At 34.3% G+C, this 12,555-nt stretch overlaps 1 protein-coding gene across 1 annotated transcript; it reads left to right on the forward strand.

Annotated features, from left to right (window-relative positions):
* The first annotated feature begins 2,017 nt into the window (after positions 1-2,017).
* Positions 2,018-11,573, forward strand: LOC115986874 (TMV resistance protein N-like). Its single transcript, XM_031110231.1, has 6 exons — positions 2,018-3,399; positions 5,472-6,564; positions 6,680-6,952; positions 7,066-8,166; positions 8,238-8,774; positions 11,320-11,573. Exons 1-6 carry the CDS (start codon positions 2,885-2,887, stop codon positions 11,539-11,541), a joined length of 3,741 nt encoding a protein of 1,246 aa, XP_030966091.1. The 5' UTR covers positions 2,018-2,884; the 3' UTR covers positions 11,542-11,573.
* The last annotated feature ends 982 nt before the right edge of the window (positions 11,574-12,555 follow it).

The raw sequence follows: 12,555 nt of genomic DNA on the forward strand, positions 1-12,555 counted from the left end.
ATCCAACACAATATAAAATTACTATTCTCCCTCTTTTTATTTTTTATAATTACATGAAATATTCATTTAACTGAAAATAGAGGTACAACTGAGAGAGCATACAACAATAGGAGGAAAACAACAACTACACTCCACTCTCTCCAATGAACCGAGAGCCCAACATTTAACTTGTGTTTGCATATTAAAGTTTTGAGTTTTCTTTCCTTGGGCTCCAACAACTCTTTTTAAGAGCCCTCTCTGTGGGCATAAAGGAGAATTGGTGGGCTCATTTAAAAGAGAGGGATTATTTTTGCGAAACAGGCTGGGTGAAAATTGGACCTCAAATGCCAATAACGAAGAGCCCAAAACTGGGGCCTTTACAGTTACATTCTTACCCTTGTGAAGAACCTTGGAAGTGCACAGTTGAAGAGGGCGTTGGGCTCAAGGTGTTGTTGGAGCTTGTGTGATTGGACAGAGCTATTGAGTGCGCATGTTCCGGACCCAGCCACGCCTGATTAGCAACCCCCGGAATCTGAACACCAGTGACTTCCTTCAATCTTTCCTCCTCCGACCCACCACAGCTAGCAACTCTATGATTCTCAAAAACCTCCATGAAACCATTGCTTTTTCTGGTCCAGCCCCTAAAATACCTGAGACATTCGGTCTCACCAAGACCCAGAACACCAAAAATAAAACAAAGGAGAAGAAGCCGCTCCATTTGAAACCCAGACTTGAACATAACCTGGAAAGCCATTATTCCCATATCTACAAACGTTTGATCAGAACCCATCATCCAAGCAGTTCTATGAGAGAACTTGAAGGCTCGCGCGCACACCACGTGAAGTCCGATCGCGTGGTTGAGATGGAGAAAACTTCAAACACTTCTGCAAAGAGTTGTAGATGCTTAAAACCCCTAGTGAAAGAGGGAGAGAAGACTTGTACTAGGCAAGAGGGAAAAAGCTCCTACTGAGGGAGAGAGAGAAACTTTCTCTCTCCTACAAGCCGTAGGAGAGAGAAAGTTCTTGAGGTTTTGGTTTTTTCATTTTAAATTTTCGGAAGCATAGTTCTTACCACTATTCTCTCTCTTGGAAATGCTGAAGGTCAAAAGAAAAATAAAAAATCGGCTAACATACATCACGTGAATGAAAACAGTACACAGAGAATCTAGAGGGTCCTAGTTTTGATGGAAGTCTAGTGAGAAAAGAAGCAGAAGAAGCAGAAACATGGAAGCAAACCCAATTCTAATGGCGAAGATCACTGTATCAGTGGTTATAGGAGGGTTTATAGTGTTGTTAATGCAACTCTATAACCTTTTGGTTTTGAAACCAAAACTTCTCAGAGCAAAACTTCAAGGGCAAGGTATAAGGGGACCTTCTCCTTCTTTCTTCTTTGGGAACATCCCTGAAATGAAGAGAATTCAACTCCAAGTTCATTCAACACCAAATACTACTGCTACAAAGGAGTATTTCCGCCCTGATGCTATTACTCATTACCGGCCTTCCACTCTCTTCCCACATTTAGAGCAGTGGAGAAATGAATATGGTACTTCACTTGTATTTCCTTTCTTCTTTTTCTTCTCTCTCTGTGTAACTACCAAAGTAGGATGAAATATAGTTTAGGGAGTTGAAAATTAAAATACGTAAAGAATAGTAACAGTAATAACCTCCCAGTTATTATAAAAATGTTGTAATGATATTTCTTAATTTTAAATTCTTATTCTTTATTTTATTTTTTCATGAAAAATTCTGGTGACACAACTATTGGCACAATTTTGTGCACAACTCGTCCACGTGGCGAATTGTGGTTGGTGGAGGGGTGACCCACCATCACTCCTCCACCAACCACAACTCGCCACGTGGACGAGTTGTGCACAAAGTTATGCCAATAGTTGTGTCACCAGAACTACTCTTTTTTCATCCACACTTTTTTTTTTTTTTTTTCATCCACTTTTTTCATCCACTCTTTTTTTTTTTTTTTTTCATCCTTTTTCTCCTCCACACCTTTCCCTTATCTCTATCTTTACTTTTCTTTTCTAGCACTTCGTCTGGAGCTCTATTTTCTCTGTTCTTTTTTTTTCTTCTCTAGCACTTCATCTACTCCAGAGCATTCAAGAAGCTCTCCCTCTCTATCTCACACAAACAAATTCTCTCTCATACACACATAGATCATCGAGCCCCGGCAGAAAAGTGGAGATTGGCGTTCTACATGTTTTATTTTTTTGTTCTGGTTTGATTAGTTTTATTTTATTGTTCAGATTTCATTAGGCTTATGAGAAAGATTGTTTTTGTGTTTCAAATCTTTCGATTGACTTTTGTGTTTTTGTTTTGATTGTGGTATGTTTTAGCTTGTAACCGTTGAGATAGAGAAACACTGTAGCCATTCTAAGTCTAAAAAATGAGATGAAGAAGCTATTGGAGTCGGTTTTTGGGATGTTTTCTCTCTAAAATTGGCTTTAAAGAAGCCATTGGAAATGCACTTATCATTTTTTAGCAAAAAATTTTCGATTTTAACTAAATAAACAATTCCAAGACTCTAATTTTACGGAGGGAATGATGGTGGGTGTGCAGTGGCTTATATTAGCATTCCGTTGTCTCTTTGATATCTTTTGTTTATCCAATTTACTTACTTCTTGCCAACTCCTTTTGAATACATGACATTCTGTCTTAGAATCTCAACTCTAACTCGCCGCCTGGTATATGTCTTAGAATCTTAACTCAAAGAAGCTTAGCTAGTAGGTGTGCTATGGCTTCCCCTAGCATACAAGCTGCTCAATGGTTTCTTTGATTTCTCTTCTTGTTCTAAAAGATGTAGTTTGCTTGCTTCTTGCAAATCCGTTTGAAGACATGACATTGTCTGTCATATATAGAATCTAAACTCAAACAAGCTACGTACTAAGTACTTACCAATGGCATCCACCAGCATTCAAACTGTCCCATCCTCTTTTACCTCTGCTTTTTCTAAACCCCAACCGGAATATGACGTTTTTCTCAGTTTTGGAGGAGAAGACACCCGTTATAAGTTTACCGACCATCTATATCATGCTTTGGATGATAAAAAGATTATTACCTTCAGGGACGATAAAGAACTTGAGATGGGAAAGCCCATTTCGCTGGAACTCTTGGAAGCAATCGAGAAATCGAGGATTGCGGTCATCATTTTCTCTGAAAATTATGCATTTTCCACATGGTGTTTGGAAGAACTTGCAAAGATTGTTGAATGCAGGGATAGAGGCATAATATTGAGAGTGTTGCCCATTTTCTACCATGTGGAACCTACTGACGTGCGACATCAGAAGAACACTTTTGCAGAGGCCTTTGCAAAACATGAAAAGCGTTTCGAGGAGAACCCAACAAAGGTGCAGAAGTGGAAAACTGCTTTAACAAATGTGGCCAGTCTCTCTGGAAGGCATTTGAAGGATGGGTAACGCTTATTGATTTGCTTCTGATGAGTTTTTTTTTTTTTTTTTTTTGGCCTGTTTTGACTGCATTACTTAATTACTTTAAATGTAGATGTTAAAAGGTTAATATCTTTAATACCACAAAAGCATGAATTATATGTAGTTTTATAAACAGCACTACATACATACTATTGCAAAATTAAGAAAAAGTTTGTCACTAATTTAAGTTTCAAGATTTAGTTTAGGTTGTCATCAAAAGTCTTGTAACTAGACAGTAGAACTACATTTAGAAATTCTTCCACTAACTTTGTTGTAATTATTGAATTATTGAGAAAAATAAAATAAAATTTTAAAGTGGTCACTAAAAATATACGTGTAGCTACGAGTCTTATAGCTCAACTAGTACCTCTTAATATTTGTTATGAAAATGTCCATGGTTCAAATCCCCTTATTCATTGAAACTATTGAATTATATATTTTTAAAAAATGTATATGTTTAGTTGGAAAACTAGGGAGAAATATATATATATATATAGAGAGAGAGAGAGAGAGAGAGAGAGAGAGTAGTTTTAGTGGATAAAAAAAAAAAGACATACAATGTGGTGTGTGTAGGAACAAAGAAACACACACACACACACACACTATATGAATAGTGTAATGTAAACCAATAATTGTCATGTACAACATTTTGAAGATTTAGAATTTTGGTCATTTGATGTTTTTTTCCTTGAGGGTCAGTGGGTGGGGGAGGGTGGTGGGGTGTTATCATCTTGGTAGTTTTATTTTTATTTCAATCATATTGGAAATTTTGATCATTTTGGAGGTTTAATTTCAAGGTCAATTTGGCCATTTTAGGTTCAATTTTCGATAAATTTGGATTTTGTAAGGATTTATTTATTTTTGGACATTTTAATCATTTTTATTTTTGGTCATTTTATAGGTTAACAGGTGTTTTGGCTATTTTGAAAGTTTTAGAAGTATTTCGGTCATTTGAGATTTTTTCCCTAGGATTTTTGTTATTTCAAAATTTTTCAAAGGTATTTTGTAGGGTTTCAAGGTTATTTGGTTATTTTTATAGATTTGGGATATTTTTGGGACACTTTTGTCATTCTTGAGGTTTTGAGAGTATTTCACTAATTTTAATGTTTTAGGTGAGATTTAGGAGATTATGAAAGTATTTGGTCATTTTGAAAGAGACGATTTCAAATCCAATTTATAGGTTATTAAAGCATCCAAACAATAGATTTAAGAATCTAGAATTTAAAATACTCTTATGTATAGAATATAAATATGGAATCAAGACATTCTAAATCCATTGATTTAAAATCCAGATCTAAATTCAAATTCAAGTATCCTAATGCAACCTTGTTAAATTCCTTCATTCACTTAAGAATAAATTGTGGCCCAATATGTGATGCTAATTGCTACATCATGTGTACTTTGGGCAGCCATTCAAGCCCGGTTTCAACAAGTTTTATGGGCTTCTACTTAGGATCTTGAAATGAAGATGATTTTCGCTTCGGTCAATACTCAATAGTATGGATTGTATGGGTCTGGCATGTGTCCAGCGGCCAGCAGCCATTAGACCTGTTAGGATACGGACACGTGTCTAGTCTTGGACACATGTCCGCATCGCAACGTGTCCAGTGGTGCTGGCCATTGGACACAAGCTCTACCCGGATTGTATTCTTCTTCTTTTTGTTTTGAAAAGAAATTGTCAACAGATTGTGTACTAAATGACATGGCATTTGAGATTTTCTAGTTGTTGAAATTTAGGTTTCAAATAGCCAAATCAGAATTTCAATTAAATTGCAGTTTTTTTTTTTTTTGGGTTTAAAAAATAAAAAGAACATCTATGTTGAATAGTACAATAGTTGCTGCTTCAAGTTTACATGAAAAGCCATGTTTTCTGTTCTGAGAACTAATAATCTACTTGCATGCCCTAGGATTTCGACAAGCAAATTGAGCTCGACTGTGTAGTTTAGTTCAATTTTAGAGCTCTCTCTTTTATGAGATGAACAAGCAAAACATCAACGTTTGCATGCTACATCTCCAATTAGTTTGTTTTGACACAGATTTTTGTAATATTTTATAGGGTGCATGAGACAAACTTTATCCGAAACATTGTTCAATGGATATATTTGAAATTGAAAGAGAGACATTCAAATGATATTGAAGATGGTCTTGTGGGAATAAGCTCTCGTGTTGAGGAAATGATTTCATATTTAGATATGGAATCAAGTGATGTTCACTTTATTGGAATATGTGAGAAGAGTGGTATGGGCAAGACAACTCTTGCACGAGCTGTTTTTGATAAGATTCTTAAACAATTTGAAGCTTCTAGTTTTCTCGAAAATGTTAGAGAGGAATCTAAAGCACATGGTCTAAAGACTTTACAAGAACGACTCCTTTGTGATATAGGAAAAGGGGGATTAAGGGTAAAGGATGTGCATAAGGGAATGCAAGTTATCAGCGATATACTGCATAACAAAAAGGTTCTTATTGTTGTTGATGATGTGAGCGAAAGAAGTCAATTAGAAACATTAGTAGGGAAGCGTGATTTGTTTGGCAAAGGAAGTAGAATCATTGTAACTACTGAAGACAGAGATTTGTTGGCAAGTTATGAAATTAAAATTGTATATAAGGCTAGAGGACTAAATGAAGTCGAAGCTCTACAACTTTTTAGTCTGAATGCCTTCCACAAACCTCATTGTGAGAATGATTTCTTGGAATATTGCAACAATTTTGTCGAGCTTGCTCAGAGAATTCCTTTGGTTCTTAAAGTTTTGGGTTCCTATTTGTATACTAGACCAAAAAATGAATGGGAAAGTGCTCAGAATCAGCTAAGAGCAATACCCCATGAAAAAACTACTAAGAAACTTAGAATTGCTTTTGATGGATTGGGGGCAGATGAGAAAAAACTATTTTTAGATATTGCATGTTTCTTCCAAGGGGAGGAGAAGAATCGCGTTGCTGATATACTAGAATCTTACTTCTCAGGCATTAATCCAATAAAAAATCTCATCGACAAATCTCTAATTACTCTTGTAGTGGGGGAAAAATTGTGGATGTATAATTTATTACAACAAATGGGTTGGGAAATTGTTAGTGAGGCATCAGATGAAGTTGGAGAACGTAGTAGGTTGTGGCATTGTGATGACGTCCTTGATGTATTAAAGAACAATACTGTAAGTGGATTATTATATAGACATAAATTTAGAGAAGTATATAATTCTACAATATATTCATGCAAGTTTTTGCTTTATCTAGCGGTATACTAATCTTACTATTTTTGTTTACCAGGGAACAAAACATATAGAAGGCATGCTATTAAGATTGCCTCCAGATGATGAAGAAGAATTGAATGCTGAATCATTCTCAAAGATGAATAAACTAAGATTGCTCAAAATTTGTAAGGTGCGCCTTTCTTGCCTCAGTTATCTTTCTAATGAGTTATGTTGGCTGGAATGGCATGATTATCCTTTGGAATCATTGCCTAATAGTTTTCAGCCTGGCGAACTTGTTGAGCTCATTATGCATCGCAGTTGTCTTCAGCAACTTCCAAGTGAATTCAGTGTAAGATTTTCACTTTTGCTGTTTTTTCTTTTCTGTATTTTTTATTTTTATAAAGTTTAACTTCTTGAATGCTTTATTTTTTTTTTTTATCCCTGCTTATTTTTTCATCACAGAAGTTGGGAAAGTTAAAGCTCATTGACTTGAGTGACTCCCAAAACTTAACCCGAACTCCTGACTTCACTGGATTCTCAAATATTGAGAGGCTGAATTTCCAAGGTTGTACAAGATTGCATGAGTTGCACCCTTCTGTTGGAGGTCTTAAAAGACTTATTCTTTTAAATCTAAAAGATTGTAAATGTCTTAAGAACCTTCCATATGAGCTCAATTTGGAATCTCTTAAAACTTTAATTCTATCTGGCTGTTCAAGATTTAAGAAATTTCCCCGTATTGGGAGAAACATGAGAAGCTTGTTGAAGCTTTATTTGGATGGGACTGCCATTGAAGAACTACCACCAACAATCGGGCGTCTAACTGGCTTGACCTTATTGAATCTTCAAGACTGCAAAAACCTTAAGAGATTTCCGAGTGACATTCATAGTTTGACATCTCTTGAAATTCTCACTCTATCAGGATGTAAGTGTCAACCACCAAAAGCAGGGCATTTGCTTGGGCTCTCTCCTATTGGATCCTCAATTGGTGCCTCCCCCACTTTTCTGCGACTAATTTTATTTCTTTTTCTATCTTTCCTAGCATGGCGATACACCTATCTCAGAATTCCTATATTTGCTACAACTGCTTTGTCAACATATTGTTTCCACAATGCCCGGCATCCTGAACCAGAGCCCATCAACCTGTTGTTGTCTAATTCGTTCTCAAAATTAAGCACTTTGGTAACTCTAAGTCTAAGTGACTGCAATCTGTTGGCACTCCCTGATGACCCTAGCTGCTTGTTGTCAATAGAGTATTTGAATTTGAGCAAAAATAATTTTATATGCTTGCCCGATTACACTTCTCGACTTTCAAAGCTCAAAATTCTTTTCTTGGATCATTGTAGCAAGCTTAAATCAATGCCATATGTTCCATTAAGTACAAGGTTAGTTTCAGTACAAGGATGTACTGCGCTTGAAAATTATTCAAATCAAGTTGTTGTATGGTCTTTGGGTGTAGCAGGATTCACTATTATTACTTGCCTTGGCTTGGCCGAGGATGAAGATGGCACAATTGCTGAGGTTTCTTTGCTAGACATACACCTATTATGGCAAAGATACGTGAAGGTATCTCTTTCTCTCTCACTTGTCCCACACACGCACGAGCATCTTTAACAGTTGTTTTTAATATTTTACAGGATCAAATTCATCAAATGGAAGGCTTTTGCCATGTTTTACCTCAAAATGAAATTCCGGAGTGGTTCAAGCATCAGAGTTTTGGGTCATTTCGACCAATCACACTACCTTCAAATCTGTTCAGTAATAAAAATTGGAAAGGAATCGCTCTCTGTGTCATTTTTGTAGTCCCAGCACATTCGAACGACGATTCTCATGGAGAGGATACAAAATACTTTCATGAGTTTTATTGTCGTTTGGACATAAATGGAGATCTTATAGCTTTCAAGGTTCCTAAGGAAACATATGTTGGTTCATTTGGACTTTGGCTATATATATCGCATGCGAGGTTTAGAAAACATTTAGACGAACGGAGTTGCATTACCCCTTTCATTGGAACCAAAAGCCCGGATATTGAGATTAATATGTGTGGTGCACGTATTCTATATAAGCAAGATATGGGAGAATTTCTACAAAACCTAGGCCAAAAAATTGTTGGGAGTCCTAATGACCTCCGTGGAGAGCTCAACTCACACTCACAGCTTTCAAGATTGAATCAGGTCTGTTCCTCTATCAGTCTATGTCACTAAATTCAAAATTGTTATCATATCTCCTCCTATATTTTTATAGGGACTTTAATTAGGAGTAAATATAATATATATAAGGACTCCACTTTATCCAAAATATTATGTAATATTAATTCCTCAACTTATTCCATAAAAAAAATCCTTAATTTATTTATCTTTTGAGTAGTGTTATAGGCACTACAAATTTTACTATTTTGAGTCTCCAAATAGACATGTTACTAATTATCATTGTTATGAATGTCATTTCGGAACCCGTTTCGGTTTGTTCATTGGAATGGAATATTTCGGTACCGGCCAATTTTGGGTACCGTTTCGGAAACCTTTTTGAAATTACTGCTAATATATATTTATATATTATTATTAATGTTATGTAAAATAATTAATTTAATATAGTTTTCTATTAAAATAAAGTGGGATATTATTTTTAAAAAAAGCATTTATTTTATGTTTTTTTTTAAAAATAAAACTCACATTTTGGGTAATTATACACAAGTGAGATATATATTTATATATTATTCTTACTATTATGTAAAATAATTAACTTAATATAGTTTTCTATTAAAATAATGTGGGATTATTATTTAAAAAAACATTTATTTTAAGGTTAAAAAAAAAAAAAAAATCACATTTTGATAATTGTACGCAAGTGGGTTTCTAGGAAACTTCCTACTGACTACTTTTTCCCAATTCCCAACCCACTCACGTGACTAGTACACTACCTGCTCAAATGCTACTTCTATATTTCATTATTGCAGATTTCAGTCTTTCTTCATCATTTCACGCCTGAGCTCTTTTCTCCTCTTATTCTTATCTTCTTCATCTCCCATTTTTTTTTTTTTCACAAGTCAGTGAAGTCACACCACTTTTGCTTCATCTTGCTCTTCAATTTTATTTTCAATTTTTCTGTCAAAGTTGAGAGGGTCAGATAGTGCGAGATGAGGGAGAGACTAGGAGCTACAGGACACTGATTAAGTTCAAGAAGGGAAAAATAAGAAGCCAGAATTCATACCGGCTGGAAAATGAATTTCGGCCGACTGAAATTGGCCGGAATTGACCGAAATGCCCGGAACGGGCCGAAATGGGGCGAAATTTAATCCGAGGTGGAATGGAGGGTATTATCATTCCGGTTTACACACCGACACGAGATTTTCTAGCCGTTCTGGCCGAAACGGAACGAAATTCATGACATTGCTAATTATAACAATTAGTCGCAAATCTACGCGATGCATGAGAATATACAACTATTTTATAACGTGGTATAATGTATGATTTATTCTCCAAAACATACTGGAGATATTATTTTTAAAATTATTTTTTATCTCTCCATCTCTACAAATATATCATTATATTATTTTTAGCCTTTTTGAAAAACTTAGGTGCATTAATTTGATTGATATTATTATTATTATTATTATTACTTTTGTAATAAAAGATAGAAATACTATTCTTTTTTCAAGTGATCTATATTATTCAAACTTTTGTATAGTTTGTTATGGAGAGAGAGAGAGAGAGAGAATAATCACATTTTTTTTGGAAGAGAATATGAGACAAATAACAAAATTATATAAAAGAAGATGAGTAGAAAAATATTCAAAAGAAAATGTATAGTTATAAACCCCAAATTATCCAATTCATGCTATGTATTAGAATAACATTGAATTATTTTGTAATTTCATTGGATAACATGTAACAAACAAAAGAAATAAAATAAAAACAAATAAAAAATTAAAATATAAACCAATCATATAGATTAAGCATAAAAATTCATCAATTTAAATTAGAGGTGTAATAAAGAATTAAAAATCCATCAAGAGAAAGACTATATATATATATATATATAGAGAGAGAGAGAGAGAGAGAGAGAGAGAGTATTCACATTTTTGTGCGAGAAAAATATGGATTGAATGGAAGAGAAAATGACACTTTTATAGTAAAAAAAATAGGGAAGAAGAAAAGTCAAAATAAAAGGAAGATAAAGGATGGACAAACTGTAAGGTTGAGGTATAGAGTAATGGAGAGATAAAAAGGTAAAAATAAGTAAATGTTTGAGAATGTGTAATTGTAAAGTGGGAAATTAATAAAGAGAATAATAATTAAAAAGGAAAGAAAAAATATTGAAAATAGGCTGATGATATGGCACTGATGTAACTTAACAGGAGCGTAGTAATATTATACACTACATTTTAGCTTTTAGATATATATTCAAATATTTATTTATGATTGGTTGAAACCTAGATCGTTTGATCATATTTATTACTGTATCAATTTGCAAGCTTTATGTGGTAAATCTTAGCATTTTCTTATTTTTCTTTGCATGAGACTTCCACTCACACGTGTAGGTGTAGTAAATCTTAGCATTTTCTTATTTTTCTTTGCATGAGACTTCCACTCACACGTGTAAAGCCCACGCCATCTAGTAATTGCGAAAAAAATTTATCTTTAAACTTACTATTTTTGTACGTGTTTTGTTCTTTCATCCATTGAAGATTTGAAGGCTATATATTTCTGAATTTTACAGGTGGATTGGGCACGAAACCATCTGTCTGGTTATATCTTTCCTCAGATTGCGTCTCCACCACGCTGGTTTGCTTATCAAAATGGGCCCGCCATAAAAATGCAGTTACCTGCAGATTTGCATGATCATTCAAGGTGGTTGGGTTTCACTATATTTGCTTTGTATACAATTCAGATGAAAAATGATGGTTTCAATTACAAGTGGCAGGGCCGGCCCAAGGCCTAGGCCTGAAGCCCCATCCCAAAAAAAATAAAAAATATTCCGCTTAGGGAAAAAGGCCCCACTTCCAAGGGTTAAAAGCCCAAATTTTTATAAAATAATATATATATATATATATTTAAAGGTTATGCATTTTTTTTTTTATTAGTAGTGTTGAGAATACTACAAATTTTATTATTAGCTTACAAATTGCCATGTTACTAATCACAAAAAAAGTTATTTAAACATTCCTTGGTTAGATCGATGAATTTCATCAATGAGGGTCAATGTTATATCATACTGTGAACATTTTATAACACTTTAAGTGCATTTTCCTTTCTCATTTCTATTAAGACTCTCAATGTACAAGACCAATAGAACCCTAACCTAATTGAAATCCTAACCGTAATATTTTTTTATTAATATTTTTTTTCAACTATGATATTTAATTCTCAAATTAACATTAGTTTAATTGGTATTATTCATTAAATTATATATTTAATGTATCAAATTAACTTTGATTTGATCAATATTAAATAATTTTGTTTAATTAATATTTACATATTAAAAGTTCTGAATAAATTTTTTGCCTTAAGAAGGCTCCAAATAATATTGGGCGCCCCTGACAAGCAGGATTTCAACAAGTGTTTTGTTACCACACTTCGATGCAATAGATATGAAATTTGTTAGTCAAATCATAGATATGTTTTTGGATGCTTGCAGGAGGCCTACCCCCGTGACAGAGCTTCTACCAGGTAATGAAACTATGCAAGGGGAGTGTACTTCAAGAGAAACAATATTATCAAATCAAGTAATAGCTGCAGGCACCTCAAAAAAAGTAATAGCTGCAGGCACTTCAAAAAGTTCAAGTCAAGGGTCTCTTTATTTAGGCAAGATATCAAGCAGCCTTGGATGTTGGATAAAACATGGGCCACATTTGCAGGTTTCTCTCTCTCTCTCTCTCTCTCTCTCTCAATGCACGAGGTTTTGCTATGTGGCTCTCTAATTTTGTATTTAGTTTTTTTTTTTTTTTAACCTTTT

The sequence above is a fragment of the Quercus lobata genome, chromosome 4 (genome assembly GCF_001633185.2).
Source record: "Quercus lobata isolate SW786 chromosome 4, ValleyOak3.0 Primary Assembly, whole genome shotgun sequence".
NCBI classification, from domain to species: domain Eukaryota; kingdom Viridiplantae; phylum Streptophyta; class Magnoliopsida; order Fagales; family Fagaceae; genus Quercus; species Quercus lobata.